The 23,970-nt window shown below is 38.6% G+C and overlaps 1 protein-coding gene across 3 annotated transcripts in view; it reads left to right on the forward strand.

The window, feature by feature from the left end:
• The window catches only part of PIK3R4 (phosphoinositide-3-kinase regulatory subunit 4), an 83,646-nt gene that overhangs the window by 28,706 nt on the left and 30,970 nt on the right, over positions 1-23,970 (forward strand). For all 3 annotated transcript variants that reach the window (XM_047768351.1, XM_047768360.1, XM_047768370.1), the window contains exons 8-13: positions 7,869-8,014; positions 10,326-10,529; positions 14,936-15,137; positions 17,829-18,016; positions 18,921-19,131; positions 22,625-22,790. In XM_047768351.1, the coding sequence (XP_047624307.1) occupies positions 7,869-8,014; positions 10,326-10,529; positions 14,936-15,137; positions 17,829-18,016; positions 18,921-19,131; positions 22,625-22,790 (1,117 nt within the window). The remainder of the gene's footprint in view (positions 1-7,868; positions 8,015-10,325; positions 10,530-14,935; positions 15,138-17,828; positions 18,017-18,920; positions 19,132-22,624; positions 22,791-23,970) is intronic.

Genomic DNA, 23,970 nt, shown 5'->3' on the forward strand with positions numbered 1-23,970 from the left:
AATTAGCATTTTACTTATCTGCAAAATGGATGTCTTTTTTTTTTTTTTTGTCTTTTGTCCTTTTAGGGCCATACCCTCAGCATATAGAGGTTCCCAGGCTAGGGATCTAATCAAAGCTGTAGCCACTGGCCTATGCCAGAGCCACGCAATGCCAGATCCGAGCCAGCTCATGGCAACACTGGATCCTTAACCCACTGAGCGAGGCCAGGGATCGAACCCGCAACCTCATGGTTCCTAGTCGGATTTGTTTTTGCTGCGCCATGATGGGAACTCTAATGTCTATCAATTTTTAAGCAAAAATTGCCATAAAAGGTAGTGCTTTAACCCTCCTGCCAAATTTTGCAGAGATTTTTCTGGATCCTGCTGTTTCTAGTCATTGAACATAGGATGAACATAGGGGATACTCAAGTATCTTGAGTTTAGCATCAAATAAATTTAGGTATAAAATAAACCCAGTGTGGTACAACTTTCTGATGTGGAACTCCCTTAGAACTGGAACTCAATTTAGTACAACAAAGCCATAGTGATGAAAATCTAGGAAACAGTAATTTGTTTGCATTTTGAACTATTTAAAAGAAAAAAAAATAGCAACTTGGAAACAGCTACTTAAATGATAAACTGTACATATCCTTCTGTGGATCTGTCTTTAAACTCTGCATGGTTAGTCTATTGTCGTGATTCTTTTTTTTTTTTTTGTCTTCTTAGGCCCGCACCTACGGCATGTGGAGGTTCCCAGGCTAAGGTTTGAATCGGAATTGTAGCTGCTGGCCCACGCCACAGCCACAGCAGCACTGGATCCGAGTTGTGTATGTGATTTGCACCACAGCTCCGGATTTGCACCACAGTGCCGGATGCTTAACCCACTGAGCGAGGCCAGGGATTGAACCCACATCTCATGGATGGTAGTCTGGTTCATTAACCACTGAGCCACGATGGGTACTCCATATTGTCATGATTCTTAAAGGGAGTTGTGATGATGATTATCATGATTAAAAACTGCACTGTTTCTACGCAGATATTATGACAACTCTCCTTCTCCTTGGCCTGTCCCCAGAATGGAAATGTATTGGATGTTTTCTAGGAAATCCTGTAGATTCTGGTTTCTTGTTTCTTTTGAGTGTTTGGGATTCTTTGTGTTTTTTCTTTTTTCTTTCCCCCAGTTGCATGTGTGACATATGGAAGTTCCCGACTAGGGGTCGAATTGGAGCTGCAGCTTTGGTCTACACTGCAGCCACAGCAACATGAGATCCAAGCTGCATCTGTGACCATCTCTGCAACTTGTGACAATCCTTAACTCACTGAACAAGGCCAGGGATCGAACCTGCATCCTCTGAGATAGGGTCAGGTCTTTAACCTACTGAGCCACAACAGGAACTCATGTTTGGGGTTCTTTGTATCAGCTACTTACTGATACAGTAATGCTGTACAACAGTCAACCACAAAATCCCAGTAAATGCTTTAATAAAGTTCTCATCATGTATCTGTGAGCTGTGAGCTGCTTAGGCTCTGCATCTCCCAGATTGTGGTGACTGTGACATAACTGTCTCATTCTGGAGCCAGATTGGAGGGAGAGCCACCCAGGTTCTGTTCTGGGTGATGGCAGGAACTTAGCTATGCTGCACATTTTCCAGCCTCCATTTGTGTTACATCTGCTGATACTCTGTTGACTAGAGCAAGTACTGTGACTGAGACAAGAGCGAGGGAAGGAACTGTACCCTTTGTACACAATGAGCACCAGGCAAGAGTGTGATTGTGTAACACAGATTACACAAAGAATTGGGACCAAGGAGTTGTGCAGCAGGGTTGGTAATGTCTCTGCAGCACCAGGACTCAGGTTTGGTCCTGGCTGGTACAGTGGGTTAAAGGATCCTGCATTGCTGCAGCTGTGGTGGAGGTTGCAACTGTGGCTCAGATCTGATCCTTGGCCTGGGAACTCCATGTACCCAGGGGGCAGCAAAAAAGAAAAGGTAAAGAAATAAAAGAATTGGGACCAACAATTTAGACTCATCCAGTACCTAACTCCTGCTAGATCATCTTTAGTTATTTTTTGAAGGTTTTGCATTGTTTTTCCAGCTCTCATTTTCCATGTTGTCAAGGGAAGACTACCAGCCCTCCCTTGCTGGCTGTCTCAGGGGCTGTAGGGTATTTATGAAACAATTAAAATCGTCTCCATGTGTAATTAGAAAAATTGGAAATGGGAGAACTTTGGAGACAGGTGTCTTGAACGGTGAACATTTTTTTTCTCCTCCCCTTATTTATGAGAGTAATATTATAATGTAACAGTATTTTTTTTTGGAGCATTTCTTATTTTTTTTTCCTTTTTACAGCTGCGCCTATGGCATGTGGAAGTTCCCAGGCCAGGGGTCAAATCAGAGCTGCAGCTGCAGCCCTTGCCACAGCCACCAGTCTGAGCTCCATCTGTGACCTACACTGCAGCTTCCTTGTGGCAATGCTGAATCTTTAACCCACTGAGTGAAGCCAGGGATCAAATCTGCATCCTCTCGGATACCATGTTGGGTCCTTAATCTGCTGAGTTACCATGGGAACTCCTCATTTCTTAATTTTTAAATTTATTTTTTGAGGTTTAACATTAGTTTATAACAGTAAATAAGTTTCATGTATGCAGCATTGTATTTCTGCTCACCACCAAAATTTTAGTTTTTATCCATCTTCCTTCAGCTAATCCCCTTTAGCCATTTTGTCTTCCTCCCTGCCCTTCCCTATCTGGTAACTACTGGTCTGTCCTTTGTATCTTTGTGTTTGTTTTGGTTTGGTTTGGCTTGTTCATTTATTTATTTATTTTTTGTATTCCACATATGAATGAAATCATTGTGGTATTTTCTTTCTGTCTGACATATTTTAACTTAGCATGATACTCTTAAGGCCCATCCATATTGTTGCAGATGGCAAGATTTCATTTTTTTTTTTATGGCTGAGTAATATTCCGTTGCACATTTATACCCTGCATCATCTTTATCCATTCATCCATTGATGGGCCTTTATCTTGACTATTGAAATAATGCTGTGATGGACATAGGGGTGCCTATATCTTTTTTGAATTAGTGTTTCTTATTCTTTGGATACATACCCAGAAATGAAATAGCTGGATCTTATGGTAGTTCTAGTCTTAATGTTTTGAGGAATCTTCACACCTTCCTCCACACCGGCAGCACCAGTTTACATTGCTACTAGCAGTGTATGAGGTTCCCTTTTCTCCATATCCTTGCCAGCACTTGCTAGTTTTTGTCTTTCTCTCTCTCTTTTTTTTTTTTTTTTTGGTATTTTTGCCTTTTCAAGGGCTGCTTCCCATGGCATATGGAGGTTCCCAGGCCAGAGGTCGAATTGGAGCTGTAGTCACCGGCCTATGCCAGAGCCACAGCAACGTGGGGTCCGAGCCGCATCTGCAACCTACACCGCAGCTCATGGCAACGCCAGATCCTTAACCCACTGAGCGAGGCCAGGGATTGAACCCGCAACCTCATGGTTCCTAGTCGGATTCGTTAACCACTGCGCCACGATGGGAACTCCTTGTCTTTCTCTTATAGCTAGTCTAATGGCTATGAAATGATAGCTCATCATAGTTTTGATTTGCATTTCCTTATGAGATGGTGAACATCTCCTGTTTATGTCATCTTTGGAAAAATGTCTGTTCAACTCCCCTGCCCATTTTTAATTCAGATTGTTTTTTGTTGTTGAATTCTATGAGTTCTTTATATATATATTGGACATTAACTCTTTATTGGATGTGTGATTTGCAGATATCTTCCCCATTCAGTAGGTTGTCTGTTTTCTTGATGGTTTCTTTGCTATGAAGAAGCTTTTCAGTTTGATGTAGTCCCATTTGTTTATTTACGCTTTTGTTTCTCTTGACTGAGGAGATCTAGAAAGATTTTGCTAAGACTTCAGTCAGAGAACATACTGCTTAGTTTTCTGCTAGTAATTGTATGCTTTTAGGTCTTACATTCAAGTCTTTAATCCATTTTGAATTGATTTTTGTATATGGTGTGAGACAGTGGTCCAGTTTCATTTATTTTGCATGTAGTTGTCCAGTTTTCCCAACACCATTTATAGAAGAGAGTGTTCTTTCTCCATTGTGTGTTCTGTGCTCCTTTGTTGTCCGCACATATGGGCTTATTTCTGTCTGTAAGATCTATCCATTAATATAAGTAGGGTGTTAAAGTCCCCTACTGTTACTGTATTGCTGTTACTCTCTCCCTTTAGGCCTGTTAGCAATTGTTTTGTATATTTTGGTGCTGCTGTGTTAGGTGTAGTACTCACTGTTATGTCTTCTTGAAGACTTGTCTCATTTTATCATTGTATACTGTCCATTGTTGTCTCTCTCTTTTTTTTTAAACCTTTTTTTGGCTTGAAGTCTGTTCTATCTGACAAAAGTATGACCACATCCACTCTCCTGAGGCCATGATTTGCAGTATCTTCCATCCCTTCATTCTGAGACTGTGTTTGTCCTTAGAGAGGAGGTGAATCTTGTGGAGGCAGCTTATAGTTGGGTCGTGCTTTTTAATGCATCCATCCACTCTGTTTTTTGATTGGTGAAGTTGATCAGTTTAAATTTAGGGTGATTGTTGATAAATAAGGGCTTAATGTTGCCATTTAATCTTCTGTTTTCTGGTTGCTTTACATCTCCATTGTTTCTTTTCCCTTGTGTTTCTGTTCACTGTGTGGCTTGGTGGTTTTCTCTGATACTTTTCTCAGTTTCCTCATTTTTTTCCTGATTCCTGTTTCTGCTCTAGATTTATGTTTTGTGGTTCCCATGAGGTTTGTATAACACATCTCATAGGTAAAATAGTCCTTTTTCTGTTGGTGGCGTTTTCATTTACTTCTATGGATTCCATCCTTTTCCCCTTCCCTCTTTGTGTTTTTTCTTATCTCACATGATCCCTTTTTATAATGTGTTTGTTACCAAATTGAAGTAGCTATAATTATTTTTTCTGTTTTCCCACCTTCCTTCCCCCCTTTAAACTTTATGCTGTAATAAAGTGCTTTAAAGCCTATTCTGATAAAAAGTTACTCTATCACCTTATTCAAAGTTTTGTGTACTTTGGCTTTTTGTTTCTGGTAGAAGGCAGGGCTTGGTATTGCTGAATTCTCTCAGCTTTTGTTTGGTGAGGTCTTCATTTCTTCTTCACATTTGGATGGTAACTTTGCTGGCTAGGGTATTCTTGGGTGACAGTTTTGTTTTTGTTTTGTTTTTGTCTGTGCTTACAGTATGTGGAAGTTCCCAGGCCGGGAATGGGACCCATGCCATGGCAATGACCTGAGCCACAACGACGACAACACTGGATCCTTAATTGCTGAACCACAAGGGAACGTCATTGGGTGACAGTTTTTATCTTTCAGTATTTTGAGAATGTCATTCCATTCCCTCTTGGCCTGTAGGGTTTCTGTTGAGAAACTGCTAGTAGCCTGAGGCAGGGCTAGGGTTTCCTTTGTAGTTTTCTGTCTTTTTATCCCTGATTGCCATTAAAATTCTTTGTCATTGATTTTTGACAAATTTAATATAGTCTGTATTAGAGAAGTTTTTTGTTTTTCTTTGCATTTGAGGTTATTAAATATTCTCTTAGTTTCATGGACTTGTATATACAGTTCCTTCTTCAGGCTTGGGAAGTTTTCTGCTATTATTTCTTTAAATAACCTCTCGGTTCCTTTCTCTCTCTGTTCTCCTGGGATACCCATTACCGCATGTTACCCTTCCTAAAGGAGTCTAATAGAATTGCCTCATTTTTTTAAAGTGTCTTATTTCTTTTTTCTACTTTTAGATTTCTTAGTTTTCTGTCTTCAATTCTGTCTTCCATATGGTCTACTCTATTTCTGTTGCTTTATAATGTATTTTTCAACTCGTTCATTGAATTCTTCAGCTCCAGAATTTGTTTGGTTCCTTTTTAGAGTTTCAAGCTCTTTGGTAAAGTATTCCTTCTGTTCATTAATTTTGTTCCTGAGCTCATTGAATTGCCTTTCTGAGTTCTCATGTAGCTTGTTGACTTTCTTCATGACACCTGTTTTGAATTCTCTGTCAGATCACAGGATTCTGTGTCTTTAGTTTCTGGATAATTGTCATTTCCTTTTTGTGTTACTGTTGTTCTTCATCATGCTTGTTGAGTTGTTCTTTTTGTGCCTCTGAAGTAGTGAACACCTTTCTACGTGATTCTAATGCTTCAACAGGTTAAAAGTTAGAGGCTTCTCTCTGGTTTACAGTAGGTGGCGCTATAGCACAAAGTTTTTTGGGTTTTGTTTTTAAATTTCTTTTACTTGAGCTGCCTCTGGTTATATTTGAAAGTCTGCAGTTTGCACTCTTCTGCCTCTGATAGAGGTGTCACCCTGTGACCTCATTATTGCTTCTTGTGCCCCTGGTGTTGCTGATACCTTGCTGCTGCTAGTGTTGCTGGTGTCATTGCCTGAGGTACCAGGATGGTAGGCTTTCCTGCCATGTCCAGGATCCCTTGAGCCCCAGGCCCCACTGTCACAGGATGAGGGGAGTCTAGGGGTGGAGCTGGGGTTGCATGAGTGTCTCTAATGGGCTGGGTGTTGTAAGGCTTGAGGGCTTTGCTGTGTTGGCTGGAACTATAGGAGGCCAGAGTCATGAGTGCCTCTGTGGCTCAAGGGTTGGGATCCTAGGCCCCACTGTGGCTGACCAGTTCCCTGTGGCTATGGGTGCTGCCTTGGAGGGTGGGGATTGAGTTGTGTGTGCTACTCCCCCACTGCTGCTACTGGTTCTCTGGTCTGTGGGTTCAGCTGCCTTGGCCAGAGGGTCAGAATTGTAGTCACTACCTGTTCCCCTGTTCTCCCTCCTCTGTGTGTTCCATTCCACCCACTTTTAGATGCACAGATGTATGGAATTCTCTTGCATCTTGGGTGTTAGATAGAGGCACCTTTGTTGAGTTGTGGATGTTTCACTGGTTGTAGATTAAAGGGGAGGGACAAAGGGAATGTCTCACTCTACTGTGATGTTGACATCACTGGGATAGTTATTCTTATTTCTCTAGTAGCCTCAATTTCTTGTGAAATTAATATTCTGTACATGCTGATGTTTTTGCTTTTGCTTGCTCAGAACTAATGCCTTTTTTTTTGCTTTTAGAAATTTGAATTTTATTCTAAATGAGGTTAGTTTAGATGTTTGAATTTTATTCTAAATCTTATGTCAGTTGAAATCATTGATTTTAGTTATAGTACAGAAAATAGTTAAAGATGTGAACAGATATTCGTTTAATTTTCTGGTTTAATCTTATATTTTAAACTTTTTAAGAATGATCATCATGTTTTCTGCCTTTCAGGCATTCATAATGCCTTGTGAATGGATGTTTGAGTATTGTATTTGATATGATCAAATCTTTACATTAAAAATAATGTCTGTCAGATGAAATCATTCCCTTAGTCCAAGCTATGGCTTGGAGAAGAAACAACTTCTCAGTTTCTTTGCCCTTTATGTGGTAGATGGTGTGTTCTTGGACTTCTGTGGGGTATAGTAGTTCTGTAGGGGAGTAATAGTTTGCTCTATACTCTTGGAACTTCTTAGGTCTCTGTCTAGTAGTTTTTAATCTAGTCTTGTAAATGACTATATGCCTTCTCATCTTTAGCCCTGACTAAAAGTATAACAATTTAAATCTTCAGAAAAGAAATAGCTATTTTTACTTTTTTATGGTATTGCTAATATATTTGGTAGGGAGTATTATAATATCAGTGGATCACTTGGTTCAGTTTATCTTCCCTGAGTATATGAAGGGAAGTTGATAGTAACATTTGGTGTAAGCCCTTTATCAATTGTGTTATAAGGTCAAAATTTGTATCTCTTGATAGTTTGAAGCTCTTTATGAACATGGTTTAATCCATATGTTTTTTTTTTTCCTCTTTAGCCCCCTTTCTGTGTCATCCCAATCTGTGGATACGCTATGGCGCTGTGGGGTTCATCACAGTGGTAGCCCACCAAATAAGCATAGCTGATGTCTACTGCAAACTGATGCCTTACCTTGACCCATACATTACTCAGCCAATAATACAGGTATGCTTGTTCCAACTTGAATTAATTTTCCATCCAAACTGTGCCCCTTTAAAGAAAGATTTAGAGAGTCCTATTTTCTTTAGATGTTTAAAGATTTAAGTAGGGCTACAACATTTTCACATTCCTTTCAAGCTAGTGAATATTAATGGAGCAAACACTTTGGAAGGTGAGAGAGGTTCAGGAGGCGGTTATGTTGTACGTCGTGTAGTACACAATATAGCATTCAGTAGTTCATCCTTATTTCTTATGTGCAGTGCTGTAAAATGTGTGCTGTTAACGTGCAGTAGAGCAGAAATGTAATAATGATGGACCTGTTTTTGTTATAAAAGTATAACTGATTTCAGTTCAAGTCAGCACTTAAAGTAAGTTCAAAAAGGGCTTTTTCAAAAGTGTGTTTTTGCAACACTAACTGGTTCTGGTTTCTTTCCTTTTTTTAAAATTTAATGACTACCAGACTCCCCATCTCCATCCACCCTCTACAGTGCAGGACTTGATGATAAATTTTGGGTCTGATTTATACAAGGCAGTTGTTCACCAGCATGTCAGTGTTTTATACCCTTTGTTTTGCTGGACAGCCAGCTGTCAAAATAGATATTTAAATTGAATGGACTATTGCAGATGATTCTAGCTGTTAAAGCATTCTAAAATGTCCTACTTTTACTAAAGATCTATTTTTCTTTTACAAATTCCTGTTCCTTTTTGGCTTTTTCCTACTTTTATAGCCCACTGTGCCTTCCCTTCTCCCTTTGGTTGGAGAAAATGGCCTTGGATATCTTCGGGAAACATGTAGATTAGACTGTGCCTTCAGTCCTTACTTTTCATAATAGATTAATCCATTTTGGAGAATCATCGTCATTCTTTATTTAATAGGGTTTGGAGATTTAAAATTTTTTATCCCAGGTGTTCCCTGGTGGCTTAGTGGTTAAGGATCTGGCATTGTCACTGGTGTGGTGTGGGTTTGATCCCTGGCCTGGAAACTTCTGCATGTTGCTGTGGATATGGCCAAAAAAAAAAAATTTTTTTTTTTTTAATCCCAAGAACAATTTATATATACATGAAAGATGGAAAATACTATTAGAAAATATACCCCCATTTTCGAAGTTTATTAAAACTTCCTGGAAGTCAGGTCTAAAGATTCCTTTTTAGAAGTTTGGTTCTTAATCAGATGTCTTAACTCTTAGAACATAATGAAAGAAAAAAGTATTTCTGGGATTTAAAGATTGCATGCTGGAGTTCCCATTGTGGCTCAGCAGATTAAGAACCTGACATAGTGTCTGTGAGGATGTGGGTTTGATCCCTGGCCTCAGTCAGTGAGTTAAGGATCCGGCATTGCCACAAACTGCAGAGTAATGCAGTTTGGAACCACTGTTGCCACGGCTGTGGTATTGGCTGGCGGCTGCAGCTCTGATTTGACTCTAGCCTGGGAACTTCCGTATGCTGCAAATACGGCCCTAAAAAGGAAAAAAAAAGTTGCATGTATTTGTAGTACTACAAAATACTTACTAAAATAAATATGACATGTAAATTGTTTGTTAGAAATCTGCACCATTCTTTGTTTTTTTCAGAAATTATTATTATTACCGTTTGATTTTATCATTGTTTTATATTTTGAAAGGCCAGTCTCAGGAATTGAGAGAATAATTATGTATATCCTTCATAATTATTACCTTTCCGCAAGTTTGGATTAGGTAAAAGATGCCTTTTTTTATGTTTGTTTCTACTGGCCAACTTACCAGGTAGTTAAATATATGTAAATTAAGTCCTCTTGGTTACTGTTAGTAGTACTCATGCTTTTTATTACATATACATTGGCAGGGAGAGTATTCTTAGGGATTAAAAAAAGGAGAGGGTTTTATCAATTGTATGAAGAGAGTAATGTTTTTTAGAAGTGGTTGAAGCTACTGGGAAAACCTGATGATTGAAGGGTGCCTTTGTGGCATTGAGCATCTTTTCTGGATCAGTACCTTTTGGCTATTAGACTGTGAACTGCAGGTCCTTTTTAGAATTGGCAAGTCGTCTGACATTTTGGAATCTAGATAACTTGGGATCTCAACTTTTCAAGCCAGGGTTATAGTAATCTTTCAATCCGATAGACACAGATGGTTACAGTGAAAAGAAGAAATAGCTTAGCTCTCTAAAGGTCACTAATATTCTTTTTTCTTCTAAGCAAAAATTGCAGATGTTGGTATCTCCCATCCTCGTAGCAAATAAATACCTGTATTAACTTTACACAGGTTATAGTTATTGAATTTGAAGACAACTGTGTTATATGTTGTATCCTTGGCTGATTCTTTTTATTTTTCTAATATAGATTGAAAGAAAACTTGTTCTACTCAGTGTTTTAAAAGAGCCAGTAAGTCGTTCTATATTTGATTATGCTTTGAGGTCTAAAGATATTACTAGCTTATTCAGACACCTTCACATGCGTCAGAAGAAACGGAGCGGTTCTCTTCCCGACTGCCCTCCGCCTGAGGATCCTGCCATAGCACAGCTTCTGAAGAAACTGCTCTCACAGGTTGTATCACCTCTCTGAAATCTTCTACTTAAGTGCAAATTTTATAAAAACATTGAGGCACCCATCTAGCTCTTAAAAATATTTCTAATTAAGTTGTATCAAAACATGAGTACATAAATCTGGCAAATACCTTATGCATTTGCTTTGGTAGCTAGGACATACTGTGATGATGATAAGGCATTGCATTGAGCTAAATAAGGAATCATGGGAAACCCACTACGTTTTTCTGTGATTACCGGCTGTGTAAATGAAGGGAAAGTAGGTATAACCTTAATTTAAGTAATTCTTTTATTTTTGTCTTTTTTAGGGCCGCACCCATTTGGAGATTCCCAGGCTAGGGGTCGAATCAGAACTGAAGCTACTGGCCTACACCACAGCCACAGCAACACCAGATCGGAGCCGTATCTGTGACCTACACCACAGCTCACGGCACAGGTCACAGCAACGCTGGATCCTTAACCCACTGAGTGAGGCCAGGGATCGAAACTGCATCCTTATGGATGCTAGTCAGATTCGTTTCTGCTGAGCCAAGACTAGAATGCTGGATTTAAGTAATTCTTTATTTAGTTCATAGTTCATTAAAAATGTAATGAAATCCATTACAAGGAAATTACAAAATATTAATGCAAACAGAAAAAAGTTCTGCTTTATTTCGGTCCAAATTTAGAGTCCTCACTCTGTGCAAACAGCTAAAATAAGTGGGATTTATAATGCTGCTTAGTCTGAATAAACCAGCAGTTTACTGCTGTTTCTTAAAAATTTATGAATTTGGATTGTTTAGCCAATCTTGTTAGAATTAGGAAGTAATCTTTTTATTATGTTGACATCAGTATTCTTAAGCCTAGATTCTGCATCCTGTTTTAGGAGGGAGTGTGTGGATCCTGGAGAAGTCAAGGTGGAAATGAAACTGGTTAGAAATAAAGGATATGGTTTCTGAATAAAAGCTCCATGAGTAATGGAGTGAATACTGGGAGATACCTTTAATGACTGTCTTAAAGTCTGTAGGACATCCTGCTTAAGAGAATACTTGTCAGTCACTGTCTTGGCTAAGAGAAAAGATGAGAAAATGCTTCCATTGCAGAGAGAGAATTTGATCAGCTTGGGGATATGAATCCTTTCACGTATTGTGCCTGTCATGGAATATCCAGTGCTGTTTGACTCCTAAACGTTGGTTTGGGTGACTGAATGTTGGAATAGACTTCTGTGGGAGGCTGGTCAATAACCATTTTGGCTCTTTTAGGTCTAAATTTGCCTGGAGGCTAGAGCTGCCTTTGAATGTCCTTTCTGGGCCAGTGGTTCTATTTCCTTTATTTTAGTAGGCTTCAGTTTGATTTGATTTGAATTGCCAGAGAGCGTTTTGAGTTTTCTTTTAAACTTGGCTTCTCTGTTAGATGTATTTTGTAGTTTAGAAAGCAATTTTTGGAAAACTTGTTCCTCCTGAGTAAGTAGTCCTTATCAAAAAGATTTCGGTATGCTGTAAAAACCACTCCAAATAGATGTTTCTTTGGGCTTGGATGGTGTGATTCTTTATATTTCTCTCTCTCCTGCAAATTCTTTGTATTAAGTTGAAAGCTTCTATACTGAAATGTTCTCTTAGTTACTTTATGGAGTCACTGTAGCCCCTAGTACTTGCTTTTTACCTTTCTACAGATGTAGGTTTTGCCTCATTTGCCAAAGGAGGGAGAGGGAAGGGGAAATTTCCATAGCCTTTCTACTTATTGCTTCCTACTTTTTTTCTCCCAAATCCTCCAGCCACTGATGCTCCCTCAGTGCCAGCCCCTACCACTGGCGCTGTGACAAAATCACTAAAATTCACTGGCTTCTATTCCTCTATGTGTCAGTGCTTGATGTACTTACTCATTTGTCTCTCTCTCTCTCATTCGTTTGAATGGAAAAAGAAGAACATGTAATCCTCTGTTTCAAGTTGTTTCTGTTAATAATAGGAGACTCTCAAGGAAAACTGTTGGAAGGGGTAGGTACTGCTGGTAGAAGGGACTAGAATTAGAATATCTGAGGTCCTCAGAAATAACAGCAGAGCAACACTAGCTTCCAGTTTGGGGGGACATACAATAAGTCTACCTTCCATCTTTTGTGACTGTCCTTGAAACAAGCTTGAACAATAGATGTTAGCTCCATTTTATAGATAAGGAAATTTAGGCTTAATGAGGGTAGATAACTTGTCTGTGCTCAAACAGTTCAATAAGTTTCAAAGCTAACATTTGAACCTAAACCTGTCTTAACTCCAAAGTATGCTCCCTTCATGGTCCATCTTGCCTCTCAAAATAAACAGAGGACAGGGAGTTAAAGTTGAGAGGCTTGCTTGGGTTCTATGTAGACTTAGGAAGCAGTTCCTGTGCAGCTCATGTCTTCCAGCCCTTTGCAGGCCTTTTCTTTGCCTTCCTTTCTTTTTGGTCCTTACACTACCCCAGTTTCTTGGGATTAATAGCAGAGGCTTGGAGCCAGGGAGGCTTTGGAGGTAGGAATTGAGTCCTTTTCCTAATGTCAGGGATACAGAGGGAAGAGACATATTTTTAGCCTCTGCGAGTGGGAATTCTGAACCCTCCTGCAGAATTATTTTTACTTGGGGGTTCTACAGTGCTCTTTTGTGTAGGACTGCTTGAGGACATTGAGATACAGCAGGAATAAAACAGACTTGTAGACCTGTCTAGGGTTGTTTCTGTGGTATGTTCAGAGCACCAGATAATAAAACTTAAAGCTCACTTGTGGAACATTACCCATGTGGAATTTGGAAATCTGTCTGTACTCCATATTCTCAGTGGGACTTACCATCTGGAGATGACACCTGGCAGGGCTGTTTTAGATGAATCTCATTTATGAGAGCTCTCTGTTCATATTCATTTAATCAGCCACTAATACAGAATACTAAATGATTTCACACCTTTAAAAAATGATGAATAATTTACATTTTAAACTTTTTAATAATTTTATTAAAAATTTTTGGCTGAGTATATAGACACAAGGTGTAGAGTTGAAAAGTTGTAAGACGATACATAATGTAAGTTTTCCTCTAATTGCTGACTCTTGGCCATCCATTTTTCCTTCTCAGTTAGTTGTGAATTTTACACTGCTGGGTGCTAAATCCCTTTATACATTGGCCCTCATGTATCTACATTCATGAAAGTCAACCAACCATAAGTTTATTTTATTTCATATTTCTTAGCTTTCTGACTTTCTAGAGTTTGTGTCCTCTTGTGGCAGCAGTTTGTGCCTATTACTGTAAACTCCAGGGGGATTTTTAGATCGAGGCCTTAGGGGAATTATTATTAATTTCTTTTTGTTTGCATAATGAAAACATTCTTGAGGATTCTGTGGATGGTTGGAAAGTTAAGAGGAAAACTCAGAACTGTTCCATGTGTCAGAATATTTAACTTGCACATTGAATTATGTAAATTAGTATTCAGTCAATTTCAAGTATTCAAGTCTTCTAAGTGTCTTGGGTGGATTAACTGATTAAAATTTTGTAATAACCTTGTAAGATGGGTGCTACTAATTATCCTCATTTTATAGATAAATGGAGGTTTAGAGAAAATGGGTCATGCTCTAGGTTATAACAGATCATAAGTAACGGGGCTGGAGTTTGAACCGATTGCCTGACTCCAGTCATCCTGTTACCCTAGAATGCTGGTGGGTGTTGCTTATATTTGCCCATCAGTCCCTGAGATGTGCAGAGAGCTTTGCTTATCACAGAGTCCTTGACAGTAGTGTCCCACTGCATATTCTCAACATGTCTAGGAACAAGGTTGAAGTACATACACTTTCTTTTGCTTAATATTGTGTTTCCAGAATTTTTGTCTAGCTACGAAATGTTAAGAGCTGTATATCAAAGATCTGCTAGTTACCAGGCACTGTATTAAGTATTTGAAGATCTCAAAGATGGATTATATTTGAATGTTGGCATTTAGAAAGAAAGTTAAGATATAAATCATGAAACAAAGTAGAAAGTGCCTCAGTGGAGGGAAGGGTGTTGTGGGAGATCAGAGAAGTAAGATGTTCTGTATGGGTCGTTTCTTTTTCTCTCACTTTTGCTTCCTTCATTATACTATTCTGACTCTAAAATTTTATTTTATTTTATTTTATTTTGCTTTTTAGGGCTGCACCCACAGCATATGGAAATTTGTTCCCAGGCTAGGGGTTGAATTGGAGCTACAGCTGCTAGCCTACACCATAGATACAGCAGCACTGGATCCTTAACCCACGGAACGAGGCCAGGAATCGAACCCTCATCCTCATGGATCCTAGTCCAGTTCCTTACCACTGAGCCACAATGGGAACTCCTGACTCTGAAATTTTAAATTGAGTGGTTTGATCCATCACTTGTTAGTCATTTTGAGGCCTCTTATTCCTTGGGAAAATAACCTGGAACATATGGTTTTATTTATTTTTAGGGAATGACGGAAGAAGAGGAAGACAAACTTTTGGCACTAAAAGACTTCATGATGAAATCTCACAAAGCAAAGGCCAATATAGTGGACCAGAGTCACCTCCATGACAGTAGTCAGAAAGGTGTAATTGACTTGGCAGCCTTGGGCATAACTGGGAGACAAGTTGATCTTGTTAAAACCAGACAGGAACCAGATGACAAACGAGGTTAGTACATTTATGTGTGTGTATGGTTAGCTTGTTAGTGTTAGTTATTTCATAACGCTGGTTAGTAGTAAAACTAAAAAGTCATATTTCCCAGATAAAGAACTTTCAAATAAAATTGAGTGAGTGCTTCCATGATATAAGCAGGAAGATTTTTGGAGAGGAAGAGTGGAGAAGTGAACTAACAGTTAAGAAATTAGGTAGCCTTCCACATTCATGGCTCTGTATGTGTCAGAATCAGATTCTAAACCAAAGCCTGACTCTAAAACCCCTCTCTTGCCTCTGAATGTATGAAGGTGATAATCTATTTAAAAATTTTTTTAATCTATTTTTTATTTTACTTATTTAAAAATTATTTTTCTTAAACAAAGCTTATTTGCTTATTTTTGGCTATGCCCATAGCACATGGAAGTTCTAGGCGAAGGATTAAACCTGCACCACAGTAGCAACCCAAACTACTGCAGTGATAACATTGGATCTTTAACCCACCTGTGCCACAAGAAGACTTTATTTTTTATTTTTTAATTTTATTGGAGTATAGTTGACTTACAGTGTTGTTTTAGTTTCAGGTTTATAGCAACGTGAAGCAGTTATACATATGCATATATCCATTCCTTTTCAGTTTCTTTTCCCATATAGGTCACTACAGAGTATTGAGTAGATTTCCCCGTGTTGTACAGTGGGTCCTTGTTACTCATCCATTCCACATGTAGTAGTGTGTATGTGTCAGTTCTAACCTCCCAGTTTATCCCTAACCCAGCATTTCCCCTTTGGTAACCATAAGTTTGGTTTTGAAATCTTTGAGTCTGTTTCTGTTTTGTGAATGAGTTCTTTTGGTGATATTCTATTTTTAAATGTTTTAAACACTAACCCAGGGCCAATAGTCTATATAAAATGAGGTAAAGTTTTCTAGCTTGTTATTAGTAGGTAAGGCCTACTGAATTGAAAAGAATATACCATTTGCAACAACATGGATGCAACTATATCATACTAAGTGAAGTAAGTCAGAAAGAGAAAAATAAACACCATACGATATCATTTATGTGTGGATTCTAAAATATGGCACAAATGAACCTATCTACAAAACAAAAACAGACTCAAAGACACGGAGAATAGTCTTGTGGTTGCCAGGGGGAGTGGGGTGCACTGGGAGATTGGGATTAGTAGTTGAAAACTATTACATTTAGCATGGCTAAGCAATGAGGTCCTACTCTGTAGCACAGGGAACTATATCTAGTCTCTTAGTATGGATCATAATGGAAGATAATATAAGAAAGTCATACATACAGATATATGTATGATTGGGTCAGTTTGCTGTGCAGCAGAAATTGGCACAACATTGTAAATGAACTATACTTTTAATTAAAAAAGAATAGTTTTGCAGGAGAGACTAGAGAACCATTACCATTTGAAGTCTTGAGATTTGAAACTGTCAGCTCTCATGCGGTGACATTGACATTGAGGTTTTTAATAAGCTCTCATATATTCTACCTTTACCTCTTTTTAGAGATACACTAACTTCCAAATACATGCCTTTTAAAATTCCTCTATTCAGTTATCAGATTTTGAGGGCAGCTGATGAATTACATTTTAAAAAAACCTTGTAATTGCCAAACTTGGGATAAAGTATTTTTAACTTAATTATTAATGGTTTGCAACCCTAAAATGTAAAGCATTCATATAGATTAATAAGAAAAATGGCAAGCAACTGAAAGATAAGGAAGGATTTGAACATACAACTGATGGAAGAATAGAAATGCATATGTTTAAAAGGTAAACAAATGAATACACATGAAAACAGGTGTCATTCTCTGCCTGTGTGATTAGCAAAGACTGATGATGCCTGTGTTAGCAAGGGGGTAGGAAAATGGGTGTTTTCACTCACTGTTGGTGATATTATAAATTGAACATATTCTTGTTCTTTTTTTCTTTTTACTATTTGACTCACTGTTTTCAGTTCTGGAAATTCTCATAAAAACACCAACAGATATGTGAAGAAATATGTTTAAAAATGTTCTCAATAAAAAAAGAAATAATAGAAATGTCCATTAATAGAGGAATGGTTTAAATGTATTTAGTTAAGTAGAAAAAAAAGCAGGTTGTGAAACAGTATGTATTATTTTACTTTTGTAAAATAATATTAATGTATCATTAAGCTTTATATTTTTATGAAGTTTTCAAAGTTATGGGGCAGTTCTTGTTATATATTGGTAATGCCAGAATTTAACATACTTTTTGTAATCAGAAAGGTTTTTAAAAAAAGGGTTCCTCATCTGTCTCAAGTCAGGAGGTAGCTGTACTGCAATTGATTTTTAATATCTCCTTTTTTTCCCCCCATGTAACTGATACTGGATACAGAGAGCTCATATTTAGCAGTGTGGTTAGCAATGTTTGAAAAAGTTGTTTTTATTGTTGGTCCTTCAGATATAGTGGTTAGTTGAAATTGAGCTAGCATTGGGAAACTGGGAAGCAGTTAAGTCTATTAACACTGTTGAAAGAACCTCTGTCTATCTGCCCCAGAGATGAAATGAGAGCTAATGAGTTTATATGTAGAAATCAGTAAGTTGGCCATCATAAGGAACAAATAGCATGTGACCTCCATTGCTGTCCCTTTCCCACCAAAAAGAAAAAGGCAATAAAAGCACATCTTTGTTTTAGACGTCTCTTCAGATTATTCTGAATCTGTTTTCATAGCTAGAAAACATGTAAAACAAGATTCAAATGTAAATGAAGAGTGGAAAAGCATGTTTGGATCACTGGAACCACCGAACATTCCACAAGGCCTGCCTAAAGGGAGTGACCAGGAGGTGATTCAGGCTGGGAAGCCGCCTCGTTCCGAGTCCTCTGCTGGCATATGTGCCCCTTTGTCAACGTCTCCTCAGGTATTGTCATCCAGGTAGTGGTACCCTTTTGTCTCTGCATCCCATTCCACTGTTTTGGATGTTTAAAGCTGTGCACCATACCGGGAAAACCAATTTAGTGACTTATCCTTTAGGGAGGACATATTTCTTTCTAAGACAGTTTTATCTTTAATTTTACAGCCAAGGGCAAATCTAGTATTGAAAGCACCAATAAGGCCTCATTTTCAAGTACTCACTAATAAAGTGGTCTGGAATTGTGGGTTGAAGACATCATTATGAACTATGATTCTAATTAGGCTGCAGTGAACCTTTAAAATCTTCTTTTATTTTTCCTCCACTAGAACATAGTTATATCTGTAAAACAGCAAAAATACTTCTAGGAAGAAAAGTCCCCAAGTTTGCACTCTGTGAGAAATATCATGATGATTTTGACATATTTGAAGTAGGTTTGTAATTTAAGGTAACTCTTCCCTAGCCAGTCTTTTTTTTTGGCCATACCCCTAGCATATGGATGTTCCTGGGCCAGGAGGTCAACCCATATCACAGCAGCAATCCAAGCCACTGCAATGACAACACTGGATCCTTAACTTGCTGCGCCACCAATCATATTTTAAATGAAAAATCTTAATTGAACCAATTGATAAATTAAAATTCTCTTCCTTCTTTTCACATAAATTAATGAGGACTTTTGTTTAATGTTATTGCTGCACTAATAATTTTTTTTAAACGTAGAGTTTTGTAACTTATTAAGTTTCATTTTAACTAGGTTTTCATTGAAAAATGTCATTGTACTTAAATGGATTTAAAACTTGTATTAATAATGGTGGAAAGCTGGTATAAAGAATAGAGGGAACACGAGTACATTTTTATCGTCAAATATATTTTGCTTAGGATGCAAATACCTATAATTGTTTTTGCTTTGCAGGTTTCAGAAGTGACAAATGTCCAAAATAGAAAACCAACTATACAGGTTTTAAGTAGTACAATTTTACCATCCACCTACCAGATTCGGATCACAACGTGTAAAACTGAGCTTCAGCAACTCCTACAGCAGAAGCGTGAGCAGTGTAATGCTGAGAGGATAGCTAAGCAGATGATGGAGAACGCCGAGTGGGAGAGTAAACCACCGCCACCTGGTAAGAGTGCCATTGCTAGTGGGTGTATTCCAGCCTAGGTGCCAGAGCCTGGAGTCTAACTGGAGAAACTGGCAAAGGAAGTGAGAACAAAACTGTCACTTTGAAAGCCCAGAGGAAGAACCAGTAAGTGAGAAGTCCCAAGTCATTATTTGTGGAATTTGAATCTTCTTAGCTCTGGCAATATCTTTAGGTCCATAAGCTACTATTTTAGTCTGTCTGTGGTCTGTGCTTCCCATTTGTGGTGTTAGGTTTTACCTGCCAGCTTAGTGTCATTCCACTTTCTCATTGAATGTCAGGCTTCTTATAGTAAATTCTGGCTTTTAATTTCTGAAGGGTTTAATATCTATTAATTTTCTTCAAACAAAAGTAAAACACTTAGAAAATAATGTTTTTTTTTTTTTTTTTTAATGTGCCCCCCACCCTCAATGTGTAAGGAAGTTCCCAGACCAGGGATTGAATCTGGTCCTTTAACCCATTGTGCCAGGGTCAGGGATCCAGCTGCACCTCTGCAGCAACCCAAGCCCACTGTGCCATGGTGGGAACTCCAATAATGGGTATATTAAAAGAACAAAATCACCTGTAACCCTACCACTCAATCATCAACATTAAGGTTTGGGGGAAAATACTCCTATTTTCTGAGATTTGGAAGAAAGAGATATTTCAGATGAAAATTATGACTTAGCTATGTTAGACTTGCCCACTGTTACATGGTAGAGCTAGTCTTTGCTATTAAGATTGGCAGATGTTTTTTAAACATTTTTAATGAGTTTCTGTATAGATTTTAATAATAAAAATTTAACTTGAAAACTGAGAAGAAATGCATAGTGTGCTGTGTATAGAAACAAAAATCATATGAGTTCCCACAGGCTTCCATTGTAAACTTGGGGGAAAATGCTAGTGGAGATGAGTGATTTAAAGATTTAAGAAATAGGTGTTCCCATTGTGGCTCAGTTGTTTAAGAACCCAACTAGTATCCAAGAGGATGCAGGTTTGATCCCTGGCCTTGCTCAGTGGGTTAATGATCCAGCATTGCTGTAAGCTGTGGTGGAGGCTGCAGATGTGGCTTGGATCTGACTTTGCTGTGGGCTGTGGCTGTGGTGTAGGCTGGTAGCTACAGTTTGATTCGACCCCTGGCTGTGGAACTTCCTTGTGCAGCCCTTAAAAAAATATATATTTAAGAAATATTATTAAATGGTTAGTCATATTCATTTTTTAAAAAATCAAAATAAATATCCTGGAATGTTTTAAGGTTTTTCTGAAGCATATTTTAATATAATTTACCAGCCTGAGTTTAAAAACAAAAAAAGTTGACCACAAACAGTTTTATGATAGACTCTCTTCATAAGTGGCATTTTATGCTTAAGTGGAGCTGTGCATTTTATTCAGTAATCCCAGAAAAGGTGTCAAATTTTGTGGTTCAGGAAATGTGTAGTGACTGTTGGACTTTTGATTTTTTTCTTTCCACACTTGAGTGGTTGTGTGAAATTGATTTTCTCTAGAGGGAAGTGTTCAACCTAGCCTGATAGATTATCTAGACTTCATGGCAGTTTTTGATTTTTATCAAATCCAGCATTTCCTCCCTAAAAATCACATTCAACTGTTCTTTCCACATATGGGAACTAGAGATCCAAGGGGAAATACATTTTTCTATCTTATAGTACACCAGGTTTGGCAGTAGGCTTGGTTTCATTTTTGTTTCTTGGTAAAAGAAATAAGTTGATTTTGAAATGACCTAATTAGGTACAGTGCTGACTCTCAATACACTGTGATTTCCTTTTTTCTTGGGGGGCTGCATTCACAGCATATTGGAGGTTCCCAGGGTAGGAGTTGAATTGGAGCTGTAGCTGCTGGCCTACACCAGATCCATAGCAATGCAGAATCTGAGCCAAGTCTGTGACCTACACCACAGCTCACAGCAATGCCAGATTCTTAACCCACTGAGTGAGGCCAGGGATCAAATCCACGTCCTCATGGATGCTAGTTGGGTTCACTAACTGCTGAGCCATGACGGGAACTCCTCAATACAGTATGATCTTTAACAAAGATTTTTGTTTTGTTTTATTATAAAATTGATTCATATTAATGGTATTAAATGTTATGCTTAATATAAAAGTTTACTCATCAAACCATGAAGATCATTATATACAGGCACCTATGCTGGATACTGTGACTATTCAGAAAGGCTAAGACAGTCTCTGGCTTCAGGGAATTTATACTTTATTAGAGAAAATTAATTATACACTGAAAGAATATATATGAACAGAAGTGATGTTATAAAGTACTAGAAAATCCTTAGGCATTCAAGGCTATGATTTGTAATACCATTTATACTACTTATTGATATAGAATAAATGCTTGCAGGTAGCAAAAAAATGCAGATGGAAAAGAAATCAACATTTGGGTATTTACTGTGGGCCTGAGACAGTGTTAGATTCTTTGTGTATGTTTGTTTTTTCTTTTTTGTCTCCTCTGCAGTATGTGGAGTTCCCAGGCCAGGTATCGGATCTGAGCCACAATTGCAACCTATGCCACAGTTGCAGCATCACCAGATCCTAAACCTACTGTGCTGGTCGGGGAGCTTCTTTTGTGTGTGTGTGTTTTGCTTTATTGGGCTTCACCTACATCATATAGATGTTTTCAGGCCAGGGATCAAATTGAAGCTGTAGATGCCAGCCTACAACACAGCCACAGTAATGCCAGAGTTGAGCTGTGTCTGTGACCTACACCGCAGCTTGCAGCAATGCTGGATCCTTAACCCACTGAGTGAGGCCAGGGATCGAACCTGCATCCTCATGGATACTAGTCAGGTTTGTTTCCACTGAGCCACAAAGGAAATTCCCCTGGTTTGTTTTTTGGCTGTGCCTGAGGCATGCAGAAGTTCCTGGGCCAGGATTGAACCTCATCCATGGCAGTGACAGTGCCAGATCCTTAACCCACTAGGCCACTAGGGAATTCCTGTTAGATTCTTTATGTATCATTTATCCATACAGTCAATCTTTGGATTAAGTAACTTTCCCTTCATTTTACATTTGAGGAAATTGAAGCTCAGAGAGTTTAAGTAAGTACCTCAGGGTCATGCATGACAGTGTGTTGGATCTGGGTCTTTGAGATTTTCAGGGTTGGTCTGCCTCCCCAGTACCTGATTTCTTTAGGTCAGAGTAGTCATTACCTCTTGATGTCATTATTGAACAAGTAATAAGGGTTTTCCTGGGTAACAAGTGACCATTGTGCCTTCTCTGGCACTGGGGAACGTCCCCAGTGCAGTCTTTCTGAGGCTCTTTGAGCAACACTTAGTTGCTGTCTTAGATGTCTTCTTCCATAGATAATAGTATCTATCTATCATGGTCCACTAGACCACTCTGTATTAGCTAGCTGTTGGGACCCTTTGTTTAGTTCTCAGGATTGTTCTTCTGCTGGTTGTTGGTGTTTGGGGGTGAAGGGAAGATTGTATTTGTAAACTGTAGTTTAAGCACATTGCTATGCTTTTTCTTAGGATGGCGGCCTAAAGGGCTACTGGTTGCACATCTTCATGAACACAAATCTGCTGTGAATCGCATTCAAGTCTCTGATGAACATTCTCTTTTTGCAACATGTTCAAATGATGGTACGGTGAAAATCTGGAACAGTCAGAAGATGGAGGGGAAGACCACCACCACCAGGTAACCGGTGGGTGGGTGGAGAATCCATTCATTCATTCATTCACTTAACAAGTATTTATTGAGTGCTTACTCAGTGACAGGAACTGTTTTAGGTACCAGGGATACAGCATGATAAATGGAAAAAAGTACATGTTCTGTGGCACGTTGGGAGGTGACAGACAACACACAGTGTAAATAAATAAAATATAGTCTATTGGATGGTAAAATATATTCTGGAGAAAAACATAACAAAGAAGAGGGATAGAGAATGCAGTGGACAGGGTTAAGTAGAATTTAAATAAATTGGCTAGAGATTGCCTCACAGAGAAGATATCATTTAAGGAAGGACCTGAAAGAGGTGAGAGAACATGCTGTGTTCTTCGGAAAGAGCCTTCGAGACAGAGGAAACGGACTTCAAAGGTTCTGGGGTAGAAAGACATTGGGCATGTTTGAGGAAGAGCAGGGAAGTCTGTATGAGTGAGAAGGGCCCGAGTTAGAAAGAGCCTTATTGGCTGTTGTGAAGGACTTAGACTTGGGCTCTAAGTGAGGTAGGAGCCTTTAGAGGTTCTGAGTGGAGTAGAGACATGAGTTAAAGTTCAGCAGGATTACTCTGGCTCTTGTTTTGAGGATAGACTGAAGCGATGCAGGGCAGAAGCAGTTAGGAGGCCTTTACTGTAATTAAACAAGAGGAGGGAGTAGTGGGAAATGATCAGATTCTGAGCGTGTTTTGATGATGGACCCAACAAGATTTGCCGAATGGGTCAGATGGATTATGAGCAAGAGAAAAGTTGGAAAATGACAGACTGACTAGCTATGTAAGGAAATTACACATTGTACCATTGACTCACTGTCATAGTCAAGAGAGGGGTCATGTATGGCTTGAAATCTTTAAGACTCTTTAAATATGCAGGATGTGATTATGCTGTGTAGTTGTAAGAAGTATTTTAGATTTGTACAACTTTATAGTTATGTTCCTACTTGATGTGCAGTCTGTTTGCCTCTTTGCCTTTCTCCAAGTCAGTTCCATCATACTCATATTTGTTCTCTGCCTAGATTGGTTGGGTCTCAAAAGAAAGCTACTAGAAATCTAAATTGAAACTTATGTATAGAAAAAGATACAGAGAATCTTTGATGCTTTTCTCATCAGTTCATTGACCATAGTTAACCACAAAATGGTCAAACAGCAGAGTATCTTTGATAA

This window comes from Phacochoerus africanus, chromosome 1 (genome assembly GCF_016906955.1).
Source record: "Phacochoerus africanus isolate WHEZ1 chromosome 1, ROS_Pafr_v1, whole genome shotgun sequence".
Taxonomy (NCBI): Eukaryota; Metazoa; Chordata; class Mammalia; order Artiodactyla; family Suidae; genus Phacochoerus; species Phacochoerus africanus.